Genomic DNA, 26,216 nt, shown 5'->3' with positions numbered 1-26,216 from the left:
GAAAAAGATTAGCCTAAGACTAGTTGGGGAATGCCGGGGCTCTATTTGCTTCTGCCTGTCTCTGGTCTCTCCTGTCCACGGAAAGGACCCTTGGCATGACTCCTCCATGAGGTCCAGCGCAGGGGAGCCTCTGGCCTGGCAGGGAGATGGGGTGGGGTGTAGAACCCCCCTTGGTGGTACTCTCTTGTGGGATGGGAGAAAGAAGCCCGTGCAAGATGTTTCAGCTGCAATGGGTAGAAAGGAGGGTGTTTTAAGTATGAAATGATACTGTAATATGCCAGGACTTCTAAAACCGAATTAATGGATAATTTTGCAAAGCCAGAGGTTTTTGTTGCCCTATTGAGGAATGCAAAAATAAAGCTCTATGGACCAGTTTGCAAATGCGTTCCCCATACAAAAAGGCAGCGATTTCTAGATTAGACATACAGAAGAAGCCAGGCATGCCTTTAAATCATTGCTAAACTTGTACTACTTTGAGTCTGTGCCGTACACTAAGTCTTACCTGTGTTAATAAAAATAGTAAGTTTATATTCTGGAATGAAACCTGCAGCAGTCTTAAGCATTGTCCTCCACTTGAAAAAAATTAGATTTTTAGATCAGAAGTCAGCTCGACACAAATTGCTCTCTGGATGTATAACTTAGTGCCAAGCAGTTTTGAGATGATCATCTTGCTCAGATGATACCAAACCAAGAGCAGCTGATGCCTCCCGAGTGCCTGCTTATAGTGATGAGTAAAAATACGTGGCTTGTGTATACATTGCTCTTGCAACTGTGGGATGATTGGAGGCTGTGTTTAGAAACGCAACGTACCAGCTTTCAAGAGCATTGCACATGAGGAGAGCAGAGTGGAAGCTGCCGAGCTTATGAGTAGTTGAAACCTTAGCCTTGATGGTTTGGCAAGCTGTGCTTCTGGTTTTGGGGCAATCAGTTCGTTCTGTCAGAACACAAAGTGAGGTTTCAGTGAGAGCCAAAATAGATGAGACTTACAGAAATGTCATTTTCTTTCTTGATTTAGGCAAATGGTTTGAAATGGTCAAGTAGCTTTTTCTGTACTGTCATAACAAATCAGCAGACATGAAGAAACCTTGCATAACGGCTCTTTCCTTCAGCTTAGCTGCCATTCAAGAACAGTTTTACATCCCATGTAATAACGAGTACTATGGTTTGAAAAGAAAGCAGGTGGCTACCATCAGGGAGGGCAAGGGTGGTTGGTATGTTGATAGGAACTTGACTCAGAGACCTCAGCTTTGATAGATGTGTTTTGTAAGATGAAAGCATGTCAAAAGTATAACATTGAATTTGAAAACATTAAAGGACTTGATTAATATTTTTTTCTCCCCATGTATTTCACAATAAAAAGTAAGTGTTAAAGTTATACAGGTAGAAAATATGCATGATCAGATTGCCCTAACACATTAACATTAGCGGAGTATTTGTAGGTTTGTCTTTTTTGTCAGTTCCTTCTGTCTGTCTCTCTTTTCTGTCTTATTTGTCTTAGGATGGTAGAAGATGTGATGTCTGTATGTTCTCTGTTGTAAGTAACTCTAAGCTAACACTTTGAGTTTCCTCTTTGATTCGCTGGCTTTTTAATTTATTTATTTTTCAGCATGAGCAGCTATCACTCAGCATGAAGCTTTTATGTTAACTGTTTCCCTTCACTGGCACGTACAAAAGCTATTTTAAGTAAGATGCCTGGCTGTGAATGAGTTTGAGGAATCTCTTGCCTCATTATCTGTTTGCCTATCAAAGAACATCCCCTTTTAAAAACTGTATAAATTTTGTATCCTTATGAAAGTTTTATTCCTACCATTGCAAAACAACATTGTACAATCACTTTCATGAATACTGCATAAAGTGTTTCTCCTTCCTATAGGAATACATTATCCTAATTACTTCTAGCGTCATAACTAGGTTATTAACAGCACTGAACACACCAATATTCAGCTGTCCAATTTATTTTCGCCTGCAGACGTGGTATTGATTTACCCTGTACCGATTGAAACCCACAATTGTAATTTCTATCAAAATTTCTAATTTGCCATCATTGATCAAGGATGAGCTGGTGGGCAGGAAGTTTTGCCACTGCATCTCGGTTCAAACATTAGCTCTCTATCGGTGACTTTGCTGTGATATTTTCTCCTTCTTCTAGTTAGTAACATAAATGTGTTTGAATAACTGCCAGTATGAATCAAGAGAAAAGGCAGAGAATTGATTTGTTTTCTTGCTAGAAAATATTTTTAACTAATTGTGAATAAACAGAAAGGTGACATTCATTATTATACCCCAAGACATAATGTATGTTCTTCATTGCTTTTGCCCAATTGAGACCTGTGGGATTTGGAAGGGCTACAGCGTCCATGCCCCCAGTCTGCACTGTGAGCTGTCAGGGGAACTGGAAGCAGAATTGCCATATCTGCTGTTGTATTTGTTTTAAAGAGGGTCTGTTGTGCACATTTGTAACGATAGAGCTTTGTTCTGTCATCTTGCGAACAGCATCTGCCTCAGCTCTTTTTAAGTAGTTCATCCAAAGCATACCAGGTTTTTTCTTAATGATTTATGGGGTCGTTAGAGATTACTGCCCAGCTTTATCACAGTTTTAATTCTCATTTAAAGGTGTGGTTTAGACCTAATTTTCAGATGGGAAACTGAAGCAGGCAGAAGCTAAATAATTAGCTTAAGGCCACTGAGGATGTCTGTGGTGGAGCAGGGATTGGAATTGCAATCGAGCAGCAGCTCGGTTCTGTAACTGTGTCGCTCGTTAGCACTGAAAATATGGCAATTCTGGTTTTCTCAGCTTTTGGGTGAACTGAGGCCTTGTTCCAAGTGCATGACAAGAATACGTACCTATGGCATGTTTCTCTGTGCTGCTGCTGCGTATGGATGGAATTTTAAAGCAGAAGGGCTTACAGAGGTTGCATTGTCTGTGGCTGTCTCTTGCTAAGTGTGAAATGACCTGATTCTTGCTGGTATTACCATATTAATGGTTTTAACTTTATTTTCAGTGATACATTTAGGGTGAAAAAATCGCCAAAAAGATCCCCGCTATCCGATCCTCCTTCTCAGGTGAAGTGCTGCATTATTTTGATGAATCTTATTTGTTTCTTGTAGGGGCAAAATAGTGAAATGTGATTTATTTAGTAGTGGAATTGTACATTTAACAATAGAAGGGGTTTTTGTAAAGAATATAAGAATACTTGTGTCCAGGTATAGCACACTGGGCTTGTAATCACAAAGTATTCAACTTTTGGTCTCTAGAAGCGTGTATACAACATATATTAAGACGTAGTATTTGCTCTGGGAATTCCAGTTAGACTGTTAGTAAATGTGCTTTGGAAAGTCCTCTGTTACAATGGAGCAACAATATGAATAAATATCTTCAATCGGTTGTCTGAAAAACTAGACACAACTCTCCACCATGGAATTTTTAGATTAGAAAGAAACTAAATGTATGAAATTGGTGGGCTGGAAGGGAAATAGAAGTAAAACAAGTGGGCTGATCTACCAGGAACATGTGCTTGGATGGTTTTATTCCTTGTGAACTGCTGGCAGCTGGTTTTCTTGGAAGAGAAGTTAACAAAAGCTGTTCTGCGTACAAAGGCCTGGGTGCTTTGATGTGGCACAGCTCCTTCCATGCTGCTGTTCGCCTTCCTGTTACCCATCCTCCCTTTTTATTTATGCTGCCTGTCAGCCTAGAAGTGAAGAAAGGGTTCATGACCTCGCAGACCTACGAAGGCTTGCTCCCATGAGGGAAGTCTTAAAAAGTCAGTTTTGGTAGTCAGAGGCTTCGGTCACGGGTGATGTGTGCCACTTGTGTCAACTGCCTCACAGATTTAAATGGCTCTGGATTTTCTTTCTTCGTTGTTATGAAGGCAGCTTTGCAATGTGAGTGTTTATCATCAAAGAGTTTAGTTATCCTGGGAAAGCTTGCTGCCAATAGAGTTCTTAATGAAGTACCTTAAAATATTTCATTATTTTATACAGAGCTGCAGTAAAGGGTGCAGAATTAAGAAGATGACTGCTGTCATGCAGAGGAGTTTAGCGAGTTGACTATGCAACTGTCAACGAAAGATAAGAGAATTAATTGGTGCTTGTTTTCTGCAGGATCCCACTCCACTGCCTACTCCAGAAACTCCTCCCGTCATATCCACGGTGGTTCACGCGACAGATGAGGAGAAGCTGGCATCTTCAGTGACCAGTCAGAAATGGACCTGCATGACTGTGGACCTGAACATGGACAAGCAGGATTACCCACAACCCTCTGATCTGTCTACGTTTGTTAACGAGACTAAATTCAGCTCTCCTACAGAGGGTAGGCTTTATAAAGGACTGTCTACATCCAGATGATGTTGTATCGATTGAGAGAAGGGTTTTGGTTCGTTTGAGAATATTGGCATATACTTTGCCGAGTGCAAACTGTATTATTTGAGAACCCTAAAAAATTGTGCTCTTTAGACCTGTCTGGGGAACTTGGGATTATAAGGAGCTGAATGTAAGACCCCAAGAGTACCACCTTGAGTTTTCATGAAAGAGTAGAGAGGAAGTTTAAAGGAGAATGAAAAGGGCTTTTGCTTCTCTTGCATGGCTAATTGTAGAAATGGTGTTTTCTGTGAGTGCTGCCTGTTCTCCCTGTGCCTTCACACGAGACTGGAGTCTGATACCACTCTCAGTGCTCTTGGATCCAGAGTCACCGAACTACTGATTTTGCCTGAGCCTGTTCCTCTGACGTGAATGGGAGAAGGTCCTAGGTCAAAATTCTGCTCCAAGTTTGTGCATTGCATTAAGAGCCTTAACACACCCTCTCTCCTCCAGCTTTCTGGGATCCAGGTATCTATGCATAAAAATGTCCAGGATATCCCCTGCATAAGATAGTTATCCACATGCCAGATAGAATTTCTTTCTAGATAATCTTATTAAGATTTTTTTTCCTGTCATACCTTCCTATACGCAGCTGTGAGCTAAAGCTGGAAGTTTCTGGTAAGATAACTGTCGTTCCATGTCTGCGAAATGTGGAGGAGACAGAATTTAGAAAATTTGTGTGTGGCCTTCCTTGGGGTTACCAGAGGAAATACTGCTTTGTAACATCTGCTCCAAGAGCAGATTTTCGTCTTTGTGGGTGGGAAGAGTGTATGAGTTTAACTTGGCTTAAACTTTTACTTCTTGGTCAGAATTTTTTGTTTTTTCCCCTAACCTTTCAACCTGTGTCCCAATCTACCATTAAAGCTACTTTATGCCATTTTAGACTGGGTCTGAAAAGTTTTTGCCTAATTAAGACCTGCTAAGCCTTTAGGTCAAATGTGTTTGACATTTAAAGGCACAAATAATCACAATGGCTTTAACGGGGCTGCACATGTTCATGTGCATGTGCTTGTATGTTTGCATGGATTGAGCTTTTTGGAAATCTGTTGAGTCTTCTGTACAGATAAATATTTCAGTGTGGATAAATCCATTTGGCTTTATTGTCAAAATATAAATGTTAGAGATCAGCTTCACTTCATTTGTATTAAAAAGATAATGTAAAGAAATATTTTATAGAAAGTAAGCTCCTCAAATCTGGGAAAATGGAAATTATATGGAAGGAAATGAAACAAAAGAATAGTGAGAGATACTCTAAGGCAATCATTTTAGCTCTCAAAGTGGGTAGAAGAAAGTGAGCAAAGCTCCTAATTAAATGCTAATTGCCTTGTCTCATGTGCGCTGCATGGTATAGTCGGAGTTTCAGATTACATGCTAATTATAATCAACAATGCTTCCACTTTTCAGATCTCTTAAAAATAATAATTTTTTTTTTTCCCTTGACAGTCTTGCTCCTTTGGCACTGAGAAATTTTTGAGTAATTCCAGGGCTGTTTCTCAGTGTGAATATTTTTACCCCTCTCAGATGGTGGGATGAGTGCTGTCCTGTAACCTAACACGGCTTTTGTACGGATACAGCCTAACTACTGAGTCAGCCGACACATCCAGCTCTCATCTGTTGCGTGCGCTGCTTATAACTGCTGCCATTTTCGTGTGGCACAGAGCAGAAATAGGCAGTAATTATTAGCAGAAAATTCTGATGTAATCTTGCAGCTATTTGTGGGAGGAGTTGGAGGACATCACTTAGTAAGTCTGTTGTATGTGTTTATAAAAGATAATTTTCTTGCTTCAAAGGATATCCTGGGAATTTGTGATTTTTGGATGTATAGAGATAACCTGAGCCTAAGATTTTGAAGGGGAGATGATGTCTTAGGGGAGATACCTAGGAGAGGGGACACAGCCTAATTATGCTGGAAACTTCTGAGAGCAATGAGGCGAAACAAACTGCGTTCAGCAAGCCATGTTATTCCTTTTGTTTCTAGTTGAACTATTTCCATCTGTGTTCTGCCTTTTTAAAATCAGTAAGTTAAATATATATTGTCCCAAAAGTCAGTTTGGATTGCAATTGCAAAGCCGTTACCAGCCCCGCAGGCAGATAGAAGATTGCTGTCAGCTGTGCCAGCAGAGGACAGTGCCGGTACGTCTGCTGCCCGTGAGTGTGCTCCTACACTCACTTGCTGATTGCTCTCTGGAGTCGTAAAGCTGACTCATAAACATCCATGATGCTCCTCATTGGGCTCTGTGTAGAAAGATGAAATAGAGAAAGGCAGCCACTAAACACCGGGCGCTGTTATCTTGTATTTCATAGTTTCTCTTTCAATGCCACATCCAGGAGGTGGCTGGAATCTCATTGTTTCAGTTTATTTTTTTTTTTTTTTTTGCTTTCACTAGGAAGAAACTCGTATCTGATACCAGGACGTTATCTTCCCCATCTCCCTATTACCATTAAAAACATCTGGTGCTAGGGATTTAAACGTGAGGAGCCTGCTATTAGAGCATTCTCTTCGTTTAGATGTTTTACTGTTAATTTCTCACACATGTCAGGCAGTGAGAGTTTGTGGCTGTTCCTCTTTGGTGGTTGTTTGTCAACATACATAGTCTTGTGGAATTACACTGCTTGTACTCTATTATAAAAAAAAAAATTGAGGGTTGTAAACTCACATTGTACCCTTTGAAACTTTATTTTTTTTAACAAAACAGGGAAGAGATTATCTTTAGGGTTCATTTGTGTTTCAAGAAGAAACATTTCAGTGATGGTTCCCATCTTCTTGATAAAAGCCTTACTTTTCAGAAGCTGCCTAAATCTAGCAGAATTTTAGCACATGCTTTTATCATAATGGAAATGCTAGTGTGTCCTTCATTAGAACCTATCTATAATGGAAATGAAATTATACACATGGTTTATTGAATTAACTCATGGAAACAGAGTAAAATGCAGCATTAGGACAAACTAATTATTTTTTTTATTTTAAAATTAAAGTGTCATTGAACAAAGTCTTTGCTTTCTTTGGGACCAGGAATGTATGCTCTCTTTTCCATTTTGCTGTGTTTATCTCTCTACCTCTGTATCAGCTCACTGCTGGCTAACCATGGATTGGAAAGAAGTGTTGGTTATTCCCTCCAGTGTAATTAGGAGGTTGGAAGGAGAGAAGTAGTAAAGATTTGCATTTTTATTAGGGTTTAGATTTAGGGTTCTTTGTAAATCTTCCTGCCTTAGGCTTTTCCTCTCTAACTAAAATGCGAAAACAGCCCAGTAATCTGTGTCAGTCCTTGTTCAACGAGCATACGAGTATTTTATGTGTCTTTTTAACTTAACTGATATCACAGTAGTCCTTCTTAATTAAAAAATAGTGTGATAAACATTAAGAAATACAAATTACTTCATTTCTCAATGAAGTACATTAGAGGAAACTGGTATCAGCATTACCAGTTATTAAAAAATGTGGGTTTTGTGATAAGTTATCTGTGCTGTGAAGGCTCTCTGAAACTTTGCTAATATTGTGGCTCTTGGGGCAGAATCTTTAGCAAATGGATAAAGCTGAAATTTTCAAGCAAATGAGCTTGCCTGAAATGTGCCAGAAGTTCATTGCTGAAAATCAGTGCACCTTCTGCTTTCTCTCTGTATATTCTATTAATGCCTCGTAGAAAAGTATTGAGCAGAATGGGAGTGGCCCTTGTAAGATGAGATCTCATCTTATGCAAAAATAATTTCATGGTGTATATTTAATCGCTCTTTTTTTGTTTTTGTTCCAGAATTGGAATATGGCAACTCATATGAAATAGAATATATGGAGAAAATAGGCTCCTCTGTGCCTGTAAGTTCCCACTTTCATTTCCATTCATTTGCATTCCCTTGTCATAATATACTATCTCTATACTGCCATCAGCCTCACTACCTCTTAAATTAATTATAATGTGCCCACAGCAGATTTGCCAAACCAGTTCCTTTAAATTGGCATAACTGGGGTAAATTGCATGTGCTTTGTTTTCCCGTATCCTGTAGAACTCACTCCATTTTATTGTTTTATTTTTAAACTAGCATCACAGTAGTTATTTCTGGAGATTAAAAGCAAATCAGTATTTCCAGCAGTGTAGAGTACAAAGCTGCCTGCATCAACTGTTGAACTATTTTAAGAAACTGAGAGTAAAACTTTCAAGAAGATGGGGGGAATCAGGAATATGTGAAATATGGAATGCAGTACTATACATTAGCAGTTGTTTTGCCTTACTTCTATTTAATTCATGGATTTGATAGCTTAACTAGATCCAATGGGGCTATATGCACAGGGGAAGCTGGAAAAATCAAACACGTATGTCAGGTGCTGAAACTGATGAGAGTAACATTGGTTTCAATGAATATTTTAGTCTCACTTTCAGTCAAGGGCTGCCTCCTGCCTGACAGGACCAGAAAACTGATTAACCCCAAAGTGGGAGAAGAAGAGCCATTACAAAGAGTGGACTGTTCAGGTTTTGTTCTTTAATGGTTTCCTCCTTAAAGGGATGATCTCAGTATCAGCATAGATTGTACCTACTATTATTAGTTTTCTGCCAAGTCATTTGGTCACTTAAAGCTTCAGTGCCCTGCATTAGCTTTAATGGAGAACAGTTGAGTTGCTTAATGAGTCTTTCTTTTCCTCTTGCCAGCAGGATGACAGCACCCCGAAGAAACAGTCTTTGTACCTGATGTTTGATGCGCAGCAGGAGAGCCCAGTCAAATCGCCCCCCATCAGACTGTCTGATTCCACAACACCGTGCTCAGGGTATGGTACCACAAGCAAATTCAGCAATGGAAAAGGATGGCAGGGAAATGGGTTACCGTCAGGACACATACACAGGCAATTTTTCCTCTCTCTGCCTCTGTGTTGCCGAGTTGTTTGTTTAAAAATAGATTCCCATCTGTGTTCACATATGTTAGTGAACAGAGGGCAAAGATACAGCAGTTTTATGATGGGAAGGAATAAGGACATATATTTCTCACATTCTTACTAAAGAGAGTCACAGTGGCAACTGTTCCACTAGACTGTGGCTTCCTGCTTAGGGTTTTTTTTCCTCAAATACTGAGGTAATTTTCATATCAATCTAGAAATCTCCCTAATTGCAGCTTTTCACTTGGCCTTTCCTAGATACGTTTTTTGAACAAGGAGTCTTGTTCATAAGAACAGGATGTGGGGGTTGTATTTACTTCCAAAAATGTTGCTTGTTAAGGACATCTGTTCTTGTTAGTAAAAGTTGTTTGTTGGGAGAGATGTAGGTCACAATGAGAAAGAGGTAAAAAGGCAAGTGAGAAATATTTAAGGAATGTGCATAATATTTCTGGTGGAACTGGCTGTGTTTAGAGATTACTCCAGTGCATTGCTTTGAAAGGATATTGCAAAGTGTTGTGAGATATAATGATATGAAGTTGAGTTGAAACAATGCGTGTGTGTGGTGTGTTTATGTATATATATGAGTGTAATGAAAGTAATTAAAAGGACAGAAGCAGAATTGTAAGGACTTTATACTCCACCTGAAAGCATGTACACAATCTTTCCAGGTCAAGTTTTGAAGACCCTGAACCGCAGCAATCCTCTGGAATAAAAATACAACATCCAGCTTCCCGAGTCCTAGCTGCCAGCCAAGAGGCACACTTGCAGTCGCCTGACAAGTTGAAGCAGAAAGATCTAGAGCCCATGACCCTGGGAACAACTCCAGAGGCTATTGAAATAGTAAGTACTTTATGATAAGAGTTTAGGAATTGTTTTACTGCAGAAATGTCTGATGTCGAATAAGAGGTAGTGAAGGTGGATCTTGAAAGCAGACTAAAACTCAACCTGATACTTAAAGGTCTTGGTAGCAGCGTGCGATAGGACGCAGATGAGGGATGTAGTTTGATGAAACTGATGGAATTCGAAAGAATTTTCAGAATTCTTACAGTAGCTTAGCGTGTTCTTGCGGTAACTTATTCCAATGTGATCTCTGAAGTGGGTTTTTTTTTCCTCACACAGGCCTTTTACACTGTGCTTTAACCCAAAATTTGAAGAGATATTTTATATATAAAATAGTAGAGTCTATATAAACATAGAAACATGATTTGTTCTGTTGCATGTACTGTGAGATTTCAGAATGGTTTTGGTACAGAACAGGTGCCCTTTCACATTTTCATATAAACTGTTAACTGTCATGTTGTCATTTGATGCTGATAATGTAAAAATCACTTGTTTGATCATTAGAACTCATTCCAGCTTCCAGTTAAATCACTTTTTTCAGTGGCTTCTCTGGGTTGGATCTGAATTAGTGGTGAGCTTCTAACTTCCTTGCTTCTTCCTACCTGCGCTGCATACAGACCAGAGCGTTGGCTCTCAAATTCATGATCGTTCCTTCAAGGCCTCCGCTTTTCCAGGCAAACTTGTTTCACAAATGCTGACAGGACTAGGCATGATAAGCTATATGATAATATATTTACTGAGGAGTCAAAGCACGAAGCAGCTCACTTTAATAATATGCTTAATGTTTATTAATGATGCTGTTGATACCATCTCACAAAATATTTTTTATGAGCTTGAATATTTTCTCACTGCAGGGAGTCCTGGGTACTCAAATCCCAGAAGTCTTGCTTTTGTCATTCTAATACTGTGTATTTTTCTTGATCCTGTTTTAATTATGAACATAACTTAGTTTATCCCCAGTAAGCAGGAAAATACTTTATAAAATAGACTGCAAAAAGAGACTTGCTGAGGTTCCCCTCAGTTTTGGTGGTCTTCAAAGCTTTTGGACTGTCTTAGAGATGCCTGAACTGAACATAAGCTATTGTATGGACAAAACCAATGGTAACTGCTTGAAACTATTGTAGAAGTGGGCTGGGGTCCATAGTTTGAAAGGCATTGTTTCAGAGGTTCTAATATTACTTACTTCATGTTAGTCTTGGAAAATTTACTCAGCTTTTAAATTAGGAAGAATTGTTTGTTTGTCTGTTACACCTATGAATCGTGTATTCAAAAGTAATCTTCAGTGAGGCATGAAATTACTAGGAATCAAAGATTTGCAAATAGGTACGTTGCTTTTGGCCTGAACTACTTGGGCAAAATCTCTGTTGCTTACTTTATATCCTCCTTACCCTTCAGACATCTCCTGAAGACTCCTTTGTCTCTGCTGATGCTCTCCTCAATAGGATATCTAAGAAAACCTCAATATGTGATCAGCCTGAATATCTAGATCCTGACTTAGCAGAAAAGAACCCCCCAGTATTTGCTCAGAAACTTCAGGTTTGTAGCAGAAATATAAATGTCACTTTTAAAGTTTGTCTGTACACAAGCAGAGGAATGCTTCCCCTGATCTGAAAGGGGCTGGAGGGAGGCTTGGAAGGGAGGTGGGAAAGAAGCAAAATAATTATTTGATTATTTCCAAAGTAATTTGAGCCTTTCAGGAACTTAAGGAACAGAGATGTTTTCATTTAATTCATATAATACGTAAAGTGAAACGTAAATTTCATCAATGCTTTCAGCGATCCTATACCACTGATGTATATATTTTGCAGAAGTCTTTATAAGCAAATCTTTTAACCTTGAACGTAGGACTTGATGTATGGAGAGTTGTCTTGATACCTGGCCTTAGTAGGTCTGTATGCACAGATTCATTTTCAGTCATTTAGGTCCTAATTTTGCTGAAATTAAAATTAGGCTTAGTTCTTCTGGTAATCCGTCTAATGCAGAACTTGGCATGTATTCTTCAAAGGAAAGCAAATTTACGTGCAGAGCAGTCTTTTCTGTGTGTCAGGACATATTTTCTAGAATATTTATAGTGAAACTCTGAAACAACAAGGTTGAATTGAGAGAAGCAGCTGGCGTAAATTCACATAAAATTAAAACCAAAGCAGTCCGTGAAAAACAGCTTTAGCTTCACAAACCATTTATTTTACCCAAAGTAGTGTTGATACTTACCCCTAATAAAAATTGTTTGTTTATACAGCTGCCTCAAAACTAGCCAAAAACTGGAGTTTTGTACCAGTGTTCTAGCCATTAAAGGAATACAGGATGTGTTTGTCACCCAAGATTTGTGAGAATTATACATTAAAATCCAACATTCCATTTTTGAATGCGTTAAAACATTTTTGCCATGTTCTTAATACATTTTTTTTCTGTGGATTGCTCACAACCAAACACTTGACAGGAGGAGTTAGAGTTTGCCGCGATGAGGATAGAAGCGCTGAAGTTAGCCAGGCAGATTACCCTGTCTTCTTTCTGCTCCGAGGTATTGGGTTTGTGCCTGCCGTGCGTGTGTGAGTGTGCACAGACTAAGGAACCGAGCGCTGCTTTTTTCTTTAACACGGTAACTCGGGCTCTCAGGGCGCCGTGTGGAGCTGTGCACACCTCGGTGTGACACCGAAGAGCATGCTGAAAGCGGTGCTGCACGTGAAATGCTGCCACCTGCTCCACTCAGAGACTGCCACTACCTCCAAATTAACAAAGGGCAATTTTGAAGGCAAGAAGTAGGCGCGTAAGTTTTGCAGGAGACAGATTCTTCAATCAGGAGGCCATTTGTCTTCCGTCTACAGCAAGATTTGTCCTAAAATGTTTGATGGCAAAACAATACCAAACCTACTTTTTATAAAGATACTATAGATTTTGACTGTAGGGGCATTTTGTTTGTTATTTTCAGCTTGAAATCAGACACCTTGACCTTTCAAGTTTAAAAGTGAGCAGTTCAATCAACCCTGCCTTCAGGCTTCTGAAGAAAGGGACTACAGCTGGTTTAGAAGGGCAGTAGAGCTCCCCAGGGGAAAAAGACCTCCCAGCACAATGTGTCTTTTTTTCATGAAGATCTGAAGCTTTTTTTTATATTGCTTCTTCTCTGTTGTGCTCCGCCTCAGAGTGATGCTTTGTGCTGCTCTAGGGATGCACGCGGTCCTCGCTGTGGTTGGAATGGGATGGAGAAGCTTGCTCTGGTGCGCTGGGTTTGATGGTTAGCCAGCTGCACGGCCAGTTTTTTGTGCTCTTCATGGTACTTTTAACAAAAGAATCAAGCCAGAAATGTGAGTGGCTTTGTTGGGAGGTGCTATCAGATGAACGGGATGCTGACGGGATTGCAGTGTCCTGTTGCAGTGGGACATTTTATTCCAAATGAGGAGAACATACTTCTGATGTGTCCTTCTCCAGTGATGTTTTTCTTCTTATACTGTCCATTAATAAGTCTTTTGCCTGGTCCTACATCATAACAACGTTTGGGCTGGTTATAGGGTAGAATTTCTTGGTGCTTTAAAGGTCAGTCATAAAGCAGCTAGTTCATAAAAGTAAAGATTTTTTTTATGAACTGTACTTTTATGAAAAAATAATCATTATATTTGATTTATTTTGCTTACTTTAAATAGCCCAGGAGCCAGCTGTTTCCATGGTGCACATATACTTCCTGAAGTGAGCTCATTCCTTACAGATTTGTGGGTGTTTTACAGTATGTGTCTGTAATCTTTTATTTAATCAAGCAAAACATCCCATTGTCTTCATTAGAAACCAAGATTAACCTTCTAATTAAAGGAGTGAAAAAATAAGTAAATGTTGGAGTACTAGCCCGTGTGTGACTGTGTCCCCTTGCTCCTTTGCCCGGGGTGACGAGTGTCAGAAGAGGGTGAGGTGGGATCCTTTCTCAGTCCTCTCAACCTCCTTATTCTCTCTCTGCCTCCTTGTCCTCCCAGCACTTTGCTGTGACGTGCAGCAGTCAGGCTCTCCAGCACCTGGGAGACACTTGAGATGAAGCACATAATAATACCGAGATGCTCTTCACAGGCTATACAAAAAAATTCTGTTAGACGTCTGTATTTTTGCTGCCAGCCAGCAATTCAGAAACTCACAAATTGTGATATTTTAGACTGAATAGAATAGGTTCATACGTTTGTGAATTGTTGTGTGTTACCCAGGGAAGATTCTGAGCTGCAAAAATGTTATAGTATGCCTTTGATTGTGTGGAGTTATATTTTAAAGATGCTTTTTAACATCGTGACAGCATTTTCTTTTATCTAGAACAAGTTTATGAACTCCTTAGAACTTAGAAACGGGGAATGGATTTCATGTGAACTCTTAGCAAATGCATTTTGGAGTTCACAAAGCCCCGTGTTAGTGCAGTCATAGGAACGCTTTTAGACAAATACTGTGTGTGTCACTTTTGTCCTTGCATAACTTTACTATATCCGTGGGAGGCTGCTGGTGTTAAATTAGCCTGTGATGGCAACCCTCGTGACCTACAGCCACCGATGGCCTGGATTAAGTATAATAGGATCCCCCAGACGACTGCGGTGACTTAAATTCGGATACTGACTGGCAGAATTTGCTTCTGGTTGGCTGGCCACAGTTCTTTTCTTAATGTTGCATAATTACATTTAACATTTGCTGAAGCGTTGCAGGATGGGTAACAAGAACAGCATGCTAAATAAAGACACAAGCACTTGTTATGGCAAGTTAGGTCACCTGAAATAAAGATGTAAATACAAGCATTTGCTGCTAGGACAGAAAATGTTGCTCTCAGACAGAGGGAAGTTATTTGGCCACTCCCAAACTTCTCGTCCCAGACTTCAACAACAGCAGGACTATTCGTCTGTTTTTACATTGCCAAGAATTTCTGTCTTCAGTGTTGAGATGAATTAATACTTCTCTATTAAACAATCTATATTAGGATGTCCTGTGGCCATTTTTTAATAGATACAACATGAACAGAAAGCTGATACGGTTTGTGTCCCCCACCCTACAGATGCTGAGGTGATGTAGAGTTGGGTGTTGAAGTAAGATCTGAGAAAAAAGAGCAAAACTGAAAGGAAAGGCATCGGCACAGATGTGATTAGTGCACCAGGGCTTTGGGGGGCTCTCGTGGTAGCCAAGGAGGAATATTTCCTTCAAACAAGGATACCATTTTTTCATGTAAAACTTTACAAGCAGATAACTTATGCTTGGATTTTACTTGCTTTTCAGTATATTTGCAAGAACAAGTAGGTCTTGTTTTGCCTTCATTGACCTGTCTGCACACCCATCAATTAGTTAAAAGAGTAGCTCATTTGATACGCACCCAAGCAGTACTGGAATGCTTGTAAAGGAAAGACAATTTTCAGCAGGGCTAAGTACATATTCCTCTAAACAGTATAATAAAAAATAGTTTTCATTTTTTATTGCAGTACCTTTTTCTCTTTTCTTTCACTTCAACTTTCGTGAAGTGAGAGGAATGCAGCTGGTTAATCAATGTGCATTTATTCCCTTTCTGGTCAGATATCTGGTTTCTGTAAAAGCTGCTGGGAAGGGAGATGAAGCGCGTTGGGTTCTCAAATATTTACGCTAAGATTGCAGTGACCTACATTTAGCTGTTAACTCTCCTGCAGACTCAAATCTTTCTGTGCGAGGTTCAGTGACTTACAAATCCCTGCGCTTATTATTGCCCCAATTAACTGCTTACCTTCTCAGCAGTTGGGCCTTGAACTTAGAGCATCGACAGAGTTATTGACAGAGTGGACAGAGAGCAGCCCTGAGGAGAAGGACTTGGGGGTATTGGTGGTTGAGAAGTTGAACACGAGCCGATAACGTGCGCTTGCAGCCCAGAAACCAACCGTGTCCTGGGCTGCATCAAAAGAAGCGTTAGCAGGAGGTCGAAGGAGGTGATTCTCCCCCTCTGCTCTGCTCTCGTGAGACCCCACCTGGAGTACTGTGTTCAGATGTGGGGCCCCCAACATAAAAAAGACCTGGACCTGTTGGAGAGAGTCCAGAGGAGAGCCACAAAATTAATCAGAGGGCTGGAGCACCTCCCCTGTGAGGACAGGCTGAGAGAGTTGGGGTTGTTCAGCCTGGAGAAGAGAAGGCTCCAGGGAGACTTAATAGCAGCCTTCCAGTACCTGAAGGGGGCTACAGGAGAGATGGGGAGGCACTCTGCATCAGGGAGTGGAGTGAGGGGACAAGGGGTAACGGGTATAAGCTGAAAGAAGGTAAATTTAGAGTAGACATTAGGAAGAAATTTTTCACTGTGCGGGGGGTGAGGCAGTGGCCCAGGTTGCCCAGGGAAGCTGTGGATGCCCCATCCCTGGAGGGGTTCAAGGCCAGGCTGGATGAGGCTTTGGGCAACCTGGGCTAGTGGGAGGTGTCCCTGCCCATGGCAGGGGGGTGGGACTTGATGATCTTTTAGGTCCTTTCCAACCCAAACCATTCTGTGATTCTATGATTCTATGATTTTGGGTAGTACTGTCTTCCTGTTGGTCAGTTTATATTATTTTCTCAGGATAGGAACAGTTGGAGGCAGCAAATAACAGTTACTGAATTGTACATCAGATTGCAGATCTGTAAATTTGGCTTTTGAAATAAAACCGTGAAGATTTATACTGATTGCTCCTCCCAAAGAGAGAACCCAGCAGCCCAGTTGTGACTGGTGTGAGGTGTTTCCAGAGTTAGGACAAGACTGGTCAGACCACTACTACAAGTATTTCTGCTCAATGGTTAAATTCCAAGAGTTTCTACAATAGTTTTTGGAAATTTTAAATTTAATTGTTTTGCTTGTCATTATTACTGGTTTTTTGTACAGTTTACTCAAATGCAAGAGAGAACTAGAGAAACCAGAGTTATATTAGTGATGTGTTGAGCACTACGTAAAAAAGTGCGTAAGTCGGTATTAAATGCTTTAAATGTTATTTTTTCCTTAAAAATTTTCCTCATCCTGGCAGTTACTTTGACACATTTTTTGTGATCTTAAGGAAATTCGTGTTCCTTTTGCCACAATTAATATTTTCCAGCAATCTCTTCATGACATCCAGCAAATGAAGCTGCAGGAGGCTTTTGAAATGTGATACAGGCAGCGCAACAGATTGATCTGCAGGACGGCGTTTCTTTTGAGGGTAGCTTTGATGATCTAATGGCTCTTTTTTATCTCTTGTTTTTTCTTGCCTCATGTTTGAGGAGGAGCTAAAGTACATTTTTTTTTTGAAGTTGTGACACTGAGTAGAGCCAGCAGTAGTCACATTTATTGGCTGTTTTACCTTGACTCAGATCCATGGGTAGCACCACGTGTTTTTCTATTTGTGCGTTTACACAGATGCCTGAGTTTGTGTCCCAGTTGTATTTTTTCCTGCCTAGTTGTTGTGTATTGGGAGATACTTTCAAAATACAGGCTATGTAATTTTGATAGATGTTGTGATGCTTCTTGCTCAGGTAGGAGAATCCACTGGATTTGAGGTTGCACCTCCTCATTATGTTGGCATCCATCGTTATTTTGTATGTTCATGGTTAAAGGTGGCAAAAAAGAGAAGCGATGGCCTGCTCCATAAATGCTAGAATAGTCAATTGACTCCTGTGTTTAAAAATGAGCAAAAAATACAGAGCTAATTAGTGAGAGTCTCTTACATAAATAAAGATGGCGTTTTGTAAATACTGTTTAGCTTATTCTCGTTCTAGTTAAATTTTCTTGCCTCATCTTCTAATGTAGCTGGTGTGGTTTCTTCATGTTGTCTGCAGATGCGATATCCAGAACATCTGTTCCTGAGTTTATCTCGAGTGAGCGTTGTATGCAATTTTTAATATAGCTTCTTCAATAAGGTGTGATGTGAGAACTTGGGAGGGATTGCAACAAAATTTACAGCGGGTTTGGATCCTTTCCATTATTCTAGGCTATGCAAGAAGAGCTGTGAGCAGGTGAATGATTTATGGAATAAATCCCCAGCCTATTTTAGTCCCGTGTTGTAAGGAAGCAGTGTTTTGGTGATGGCTGTGGTGTCTGTACTGTCTGGCCCTCTTTTCCCCCTCCCCAATAAATCTGGTTCCTTGGGCCAGTTCGTGCATATTTAACAGCAGAATGGAACATTAAACACCAACAATAGGGGTATGGTCACCTCCACCCCCAAAACTATTTAGTGACCCACTCAGCACATGTGTGTGTTGGTTGATGACGAGACGCAGTGTTGGTAGGGGACATGGGGACACACAGCTGTGGTAGGGGGTCTGCTCAGTGGTTGCTGCAAGGGAAAAAGTGCAGGGGAGAGGTGCTGGGGTATAGAAGCTTGGGAAGAGTATGGTGCTGCTCAGGCATGAAAACATAGAAATCCAAATGCATGATATTGAAAAATGTGGGGTATTTTGTTTAGCATCTCCCTAACTGTCTTTTTAAATCTCCTTGAATTTAATGGGCTGTAACTTGAGTTGTTTATACTGAGAGTGTTGGTTGCAAGACATTGCATCTCAGTGTCACATGCCTCTTTTTTTGCTCCCTTCCTCGTTTCGCGTGCTACTCTCCTCCCGAGTTAATCTGGGTTGCTGACATGAGCAAAATGGGCAGCTGCAAATAAAGCCTCATTTAACTTACTAATCGCATGCTAGATGCCAGTGGGGCAGCAACGTCACCTGTATATTCTATGATTCTATATGATATTTATGCTTTTTTATTAAATACTGGTTATGATAAATGCAGTATATTGGCAGCTCAGACCTAAGAAAGTGAGCTGTCCTCTCGCTTCTGTTTTCTTGAGCTATTTTTATGGAAGGAGAATTCCCCTTAACATGCTCCCTACCTCCAATTCTAATTTCCTCTGCTTACATGCATTTATTGTGGATGTTTTGATGAAATTTCTGCAGCAGAAAGTAGTACATTTTCTAATACAGGACTCTAAAATATTGGCAGCAAAGTGCTGTCTTTATATTCTTTCTATAGGGGTAGTGTGGCTTTCTTCATGCTTACAGTGGATCTTACATCTGTATTTTGTGATTGCTAAATTCGAAGTTCCTTGTCAGTATTATTGCTGTTATAATTTAGTGGCACACAGGATTCTAGTCCTAGCTCAGGACCCTGGTGCCTAGCACTACACCCAGAAAACACAGTAGCTAAACACTTATTTAATGGTTCATTTCTTTGTATTTAAAAAAACAAACACACAGAGAGAACCTGCTATCCCAGCAGATGTTTCCATCTCTAAAAGCGCACTGTACTCCCAGATGGGCACCTCGGATGCAGAAAGCACCACGGGTCTTCTCTACCCCCAGCAAGACGTAGACTCTGCACTAAGACTCGCCAGAACGGAGGTAATTTTCTTCAGAATTTGGAAAAGGAAATAGGTGCCCCTTGTGGTTTACTTCTTTACTGTTTTCTCCCAAATGATTCATATTACGAACATTTGTTCTATTCTTGAAACTCTCCTCAACCATGCTAAAGCCACATTAAAGGCTACCAAAGCAAAAGGTGCTAAACTGTGTTTTACTTTTTTTGACATAAGTGAAAAGCAGACGTTACATGAAAATAAATATTTTTTTTTTGTTTTTAACCTTGACTGTACTCTGTGCATCGTGACATTCCTATATAATTATATAAAAATTGTAAGATGCTAGAAATAGGAATAAAATTATGTATTTTACAAAACTACATATAAGATATATGACAGTTAAAAACCGGGTATGATCTAATGTTAAAATATTCCAAACTTTATGGTAGGTTGTGTGAATGAAAGGAGCACAAAGGAACACAGTCCTTTGGGTACAAAATTTCATGGACAGTCAGCCCTAAATGTGCATGTAGAAGCAGTAGAACCCCCTTAGAACACAAACTATGGGACCATGTGCAGAAATATTTCAGGTTTGACAGCAGGTCCAACCAAAGTGTACTGGAATATAGCATTTCCTGAAAAGTGTCCCTGTTATGATCAGGAGTGAAACATGGAACAAGAATATTGCATCTACTCTCCTAAGTTAGCTTTTCAACACTTGAGTATGATTGCACATCCAAACTTTCTAAATTGCACCTTATAGTCTGAAAAATTAAAAAAAAAAAATCACTGGGTATGCTTATATTTGAAACCGTTATGGATTTGAAAACTATACTTTTCTTAATGCACATTGATATTAACTCAAATATTGTACACTTAATTTTCTCTTTAGTGGATCACTTGGTTTAACTTTTTTTTTTTTTCCCCCCTTTGCTTTCTTTATTTCAGATTGTGGCCAAGGAAAGGGAAGTATCTGAGTGGAAAGAGAAATATGAAGAAAGCAGAAGGGAAGTGATGGAAATGAGGTGGGTTACTAACTTGTCACTGATCACACTGACAGAGAGTCTCATGTCAGCTGTGGATAGTGCGCAGAGTACCGTGACTGCACAACGCTTTGGGTTATCTGAATTTGTTTAGTTATTTTTAACTGCAGGCTTCCAAAACTGATATTTTGTCTTTGCTCTGCATGGTGGGCACCTCTGTTCAGGGTAATCACAGAAAACTTCTGTGTTGCTAATGTCATTTACATCTTCAAAATACTGAGATAAGAGGAGTCTTAACCTAGGTTAATGTAGGGGAAGAATTTCCTCCAGTTTGTTTGTGAATTCTCACGTGGATTGCATAGTGATGTTTCTGAACTGAACTGACCCTGCCTGCAGAGCTGGCAGAGGTGTGCACGTGCTAATGTATAATTGACTATTCACAAAGAGTTTTGCCAACAGATGGAAGAATGTGAAGGTTTGCAGATAAGTCTGAGTAGTACAGGCTTTTCCAGGAGGTTATTGTAAAAAGTTTCTGTAACAGTAGAAAACAAACTCCAGCTGCAAGTAGGAAAACTCTTCTTGCAAAGGAACCACTCTGGCCTCTCCGTATTGACTTTCAAGGAGATTCTGCACCCTTTTCTTTGAACTGAGATAATTTTTCAATTCTTGCACACACTAAGCTTGATTTCATTTAAGCAATTTGTTTTTTGCTGCTCTGTTTGAGAGCTGATGGAAGGACCCTGAGCTTTTCAGTTTCTTCTAGTTGTATCTGTTGTTGGAATATATTCTATTTCTCCTTGCAAACCTACCTCTGTTACATGAAATATCTGTATACTGGAACATGACTGGCTTCCCTGCTCGAGTCCTACCACTTGCAAGGGTGACAACAAAATCACTGTGGTGGATAAGGTGAGGGTTGTTGCTCAAAGAATCACTGTTCCTTCCCATTTAGTGAGTTGAAAGTTTCAGCCTTTCTTTTTTTTTTACAGTGGTAATAACATAAGAACCACTTACAGATGAGCTTGACCTGCTAATCAATCTGAATCTGAGAAAGTCAATTGCAAAAGAGAACGTATAAAAATATTTCATGGAGTCTTTAAAGCCTATTATTTTCTACCTCCAAACAGACAGAAAAAAAAACCTCATAAATAAAAGGAAACTGTCAGATTATTTGAGCATCCTTCTTTTAAGTAAAAGTTTCTGCAATCTGCTTAAGTAATTTTCTCCAAAATCACTTCTGTTCCAGCACCACCTTCTTTTCAGAATTAAATGTCTCAGTGGTTTAAAGCTAAAGCAAATGAGCTGTATCAGCTGATGAGCTGCATACGCAATTCCTGCTTATATCCAGGAAAAATGGACTTAAGGGTGAAAGGGAACCACAGCACAGAACTCGGCAAACGCTAGCATGGATGCCAGGAGTCACACATGGCAGGTTTGAATAGCAGCAGCACAGGGCGTTCAGCCAAAGCATCTTAAGAGAGGCATCTGCAAAAGGCAAGGGCAGCTGCTTTATTTCAGAAAAAAACATCTCCTGGTGCCCAGCTGAGATCTCTAACCTCTGTGCTCTGCTTGGGAAAGGAAACAAAACCCTGGCATAGCTCGCAAATGCATAATGAGGCAAAAAGGAAAGGAGCAAGCAAGCAGTCAGACCTAGGAAGCAAAACAAGGAACGAACAAAATTAGGGATTGTGTAAGGAATGTCCCAGTGTTTGGCACATGCTCGAGTGCGGTGCTTGGTCTATTCTGTACGAACTGCCTGGGTGCACGCGCCTGCCTGCTGCAGATGGGCACTGGCAGAGGTTCGGTATTCCTTAATGAAAGGGGAGCAGAGGGTGACACAGAGAAGCTGGCACACTCTAGATCTCTACCTTTGTCTTCCTCATTTGCTTATGTGTCTATGCCCTCGAGAAAATTTGATTTGAAAAAAATCCACATCATCTAAGCCAAATTTCTCACAGGCACATCCCTAGAACACATGCATGAAAAAAGGATCTGACTAATATTGTGACAAAAAGATAAAATATTCATGTGTGCACAAAGAAGAGTTTCTCTTGGAAGATTAAATGTTGAAACAGTCCATGAGATGCAGCAATTAGATATGATACAATGATAAGCAAGGAGTGAAGGGATTATCTAGAGTTGCAAGCACAAAAGCATCACTTACCACAGAAGGAGAAGCAATGTTTCTTTACTGAAGTCCTGTGACTCCACCTGGAATATCCCGAGTTCAGCCAAGTTTCCAGAAAAACATCAGACTGGAGGAAATTCCACTCCAGAGAATAGTAGCCAAGATGAGAAGTTGTAATAATGTAATAACTATTAAAGAGCTAGAGCAGGGTGGGCTATACCATAATCCAAGGGTACAACCAGAGACAGGCAATAAATATTTAACTGTGGTTATTTAGAGGTCTGATTGATTGTGCCTCAGTAAGGGAAGTCAAGCAGATGACCTCTGAGATATTTTGTTGCCCTGGATTTTGGTGTTTTTATGACTTATGAAATTGCAGGAAGTCAATAAATAGCCTGAAAATCTTAAATACCAAATGTTAAGCCGACGCAGCACGTCAAGGTTGGGTTGAGGTGTGCCATCACAGAGAGGAACGATGTGGCCAGCATCTTTGGTTCCCCAGCTGTAATGACTGTGATTTAGGCTACTTGACTGAAAGGTACCCTTGACATGAGTCTGGAACAAGACTTCACTTAACTGCCTTGCTTTCCAAATTGAACATTATTAAAATCAATGTGCCATTGCACTACGCGCTTCTGCTCAACAGCTGACACATAAGGCTGGATACTGCAGAGAATGTGGGACCTGCTTGGACTAGTCTGAACTGGTAAAAATCAGAAATAGAAAATAATATTATTTCACTTTGCTGCCAGCTTCCATGGTGCAGCCTAGGCTGGGAAGTGCTGTTGTGTTTAATGTCGTGTTTGTTGCCCTGAGCCTTTGGCTTCATTTTCCAGGATGGTAAAACTTCCTAGAGGTGCCTGTTGTTACCAGGATATGACATGGCTTTAAAATCCTTATTGCTTACAGCAGGCTTTGGAGGTAATCTGCTTTGGACATGAAACCAATCCCTTCCTTTTAGGGGAAACTCCTTGCTGCTAGCTTTGGTCTCAAAAGTATAATTTATGGTTAAAAAAAAAAGAAAAAGAAAAAAGCCAATGAAAGCTACAGTACTGGCAGCAGGGAAGGCAGCATCCGAGCAGATCCCAGTGGAGGCAGCAGCTGGAGGCATGGCAAGCTGTGCAGAGATGGGGTCTGGCTCCTGTCCCAAAAAATGTTGTTTCGACCTGAAGCCCGAGCAAAGTCAGGGGGTGCGCAGCTGGAAGCCCCCTGCTCTGCTGAGTGCTCTGAAGGACCAGGGCAAGTGAGGTGCTACAGCCCTTTGGGGCAGGGGGCTTTCTCAGGCCTTTCTGGGCTCTGTTTGTGGTTCAGATTTGAGATGGGAGGTGCTGGAGTTACTGCATTTGGTTTTTGGGTGCTCCATGAGTTTCTTTGTTCCCCACTGACTTTTTTTCCCAGGGTTTTCCCACATCCCTTCTGTAACCTCACCCAGTGCAGCAGACTTATCTAAAATGGAGCAAGTGAAAGCAAGCTGAGGCTTCAAAAGAGACATTTTCAAATACAAGGGGGCTATTTTGAATATCCACTTCAGATGAAGTGCAGGGAAATCTTGGGTTTTTTTAGGCAGTCCTATATGGCTCATGAATCAAAGCACAGATCAAGCTGGTCTCATTTCATTAGCTTTATTTGGCCCTGGAAAGGGACGGATCATCTTTCTAAATCACATTTAATCTGCTTATTTTGGCTAACCTCTTTTCAAGAAGGAAATTCAAAGCCTACCGTGAGTATATGAAATAAAGTGGTCTTAAAAGTAACATTTTGTCACCTCTGTTTGAAAAAGAGAGTTGGGAAATAGGGCACGATGGATTTTGTGCTACATAATTGAATATTTTATTCTGTTATCTTAAGTGCTAATGATCATTTAGTCAGATTTGGAGAGTGGAAGATTAGATATATTTTGGATGAGGGCCAACTATGCTCCTGTTAGGTTTACTTGCTACCAATTATAACTTTACTTGACATTTACATTAAAAATAAGTAAGCACAAACATGGAGAAGAGGGTAGAAAGTATTGGAAAAATTAGAGTTTGTAACTCTTAAGTCACGATTGGTAATGTACTTTGGGCAAGTTTCAAATAACAGAATTTGTTTCCCTTTTCCCTCCCCCCACTTGTATTGATTTACACAGAGAACTAAAAATCAGGTGCAATGTTTAAACTGTCAGTTTTATTTGTTACTCAGGTAATAAGGAGCACATAAAAGTGTGAAGGGATTCTGTATCTCATTTAAAATACCATAGTTCAGTTATTGGGTAGCATTATTTTCTAAGTAAGCATTAGTAATTATGATGTTTGCCAAAAGCTTTTCTTTTTTTTTTTTTTCCCTCTTATAGGAAAATAGTTTCAGAATATGAGAAGACGATTGCTCAGATGATAGGTAGGTGTTTCTACTCTGAAAGATGCTATTCTCTGCTCTGGTTTTCTGAAGAGAGCCTAGAAACATGCTTGAAGTCTGTGGGCTTCATTTTGATGCTGCTGAGGATTGTGAATGCATCTGAGGAGACCAGTGTGTGCTGCTGTGTGTGATGAAAAGCCAGGGCTTCGTTTTATAGAAAGTAGCCCCCGAGGCAGACCAGGTAATACAGAAAGGTCAGGGCTTTTTCTTCTGCGTCAGAGCAAACTGTCCCATAGGAAACTCGTTCAAATGCTTTGCCCAGAATTCATGAGTATCTCCAGGAGTCTTGACCTAAAAGCCCTTTAGTCATCCGCTCCCAGCTGTTCAATGGGAGATACCAAACTTAGCTCTTTATAACAACAGGGATTATCTGTGCTAAGTGCATTGGTCAGACCAAAACCTAGATTAACTCCAATCCCAGTTGAGAGATTATGAGTGGCCAATCCACCTCCCCACTTATTTACTGACATAGGGCTCTCCTTTAAGGTCTAAATTATGGCACGTTTTGCCTCAGAATAATTAGAAAACACCTTCATTGACAGCATTCCGCACAAATAAAGAACACTACGTGCAGTAGCATTGCAAAAGTAAAGGTTACAGGACTCAGTACTGGAGTTCTGGCCCTGGGGATATGATTTTAAAGCCTCCTCGTAAGATTTCCAAAGCTCTTTTTCTTAGTCTGGCTGTAGGAAGCTCCAGTGGCTTGTGGTGCCCTGGGTTGCTTCAGCTCCAGCTGTCTCCCAGAAAGACCTAAATTGGTGGGAAGAGCAGGAAAAGCAGTGGCTGATGAGTTGGCAGGACCAAGCTCATCTGGACAAGCTGGAGTAAACCAGCAGAGAATTGTGAAATATTGTTAAAAGCCATATAGGAGTGGCCTCGGAGTAAATCTGGGCTGTGAGATGGAGGAGAAAGGGCTGGATAGTGATATCTGCAAGCAGGGAGTGTTACGAATCCAGCCTGTTTGCACTGTGTTTATTGAAAAATAAATAAGAAATTGTTCCTCTTACTCTCCCTGAGAGAACTCTCACAGAGAATACAGTGTGCTAGGAGCACAACAGGCATACGTGCAACTTTCTAACAGATTTTTAGGGTTTTTGTTACAGCAATCAACATACCATATTGTTTTATCCCTTTTAAAATTGGCGGTCTCCTCGTATACAGTCAGTATAGTGTGACCTCCAAATTTTTAGTTTATTTTAAATAATTTTTTTTAATTAATGTTTGAGTTGTGGTTGCATACGTTTGTAGCGAATTTGCTTGTTTTTCCCCAAAGAGAGTCGAGGGAACTAGTTCAACGTCTGGTGCTTTTGCTGTCTTTCTGCATTTCTGTGTCATTGGGAGACACTCCAGCGTCCTTTCAAGTGAAGGGAAAAAATGGGCCAATAAATAAATATAAATGT

General features: G+C 40.3%; 1 protein-coding gene across 1 annotated transcript in view; it reads left to right on the top strand.

Moving 5' to 3' along the window:
* TACC2 (transforming, acidic coiled-coil containing protein 2) overlaps positions 1–24,798 on the top strand; it is a gene marked incomplete at both ends in the record, with an annotated part of 35,321 nt that extends 10,523 nt beyond the window's left edge. Inside the window, 10 exons of the mRNA XM_010075713.1 lie at positions 3,003–3,063; positions 4,102–4,309; positions 8,106–8,167; positions 8,997–9,112; positions 9,886–10,057; positions 11,453–11,593; positions 12,498–12,579; positions 19,203–19,354; positions 20,260–20,336; positions 24,755–24,798. Coding sequence (XP_010074015.1) covers positions 3,003–3,063; positions 4,102–4,309; positions 8,106–8,167; positions 8,997–9,112; positions 9,886–10,057; positions 11,453–11,593; positions 12,498–12,579; positions 19,203–19,354; positions 20,260–20,336; positions 24,755–24,798 — 1,115 coding nt within the window. The remainder of the gene's footprint in view (positions 1–3,002; positions 3,064–4,101; positions 4,310–8,105; positions 8,168–8,996; positions 9,113–9,885; positions 10,058–11,452; positions 11,594–12,497; positions 12,580–19,202; positions 19,355–20,259; positions 20,337–24,754) is intronic.
* Positions 24,799–26,216: the final 1,418 nt, after the last annotated feature.

Source organism: Pterocles gutturalis, unplaced genomic scaffold (assembly GCF_000699245.1).
Source record: "Pterocles gutturalis isolate BGI_N339 unplaced genomic scaffold, ASM69924v1 scaffold46907, whole genome shotgun sequence".
Lineage (NCBI taxonomy): Eukaryota > Metazoa > Chordata > Aves > Pterocliformes > Pteroclidae > Pterocles > Pterocles gutturalis.
The sequence above is the reverse complement of the archived record's forward strand: the minus strand, read 5'-3'. Positions and strand labels throughout refer to the sequence as shown.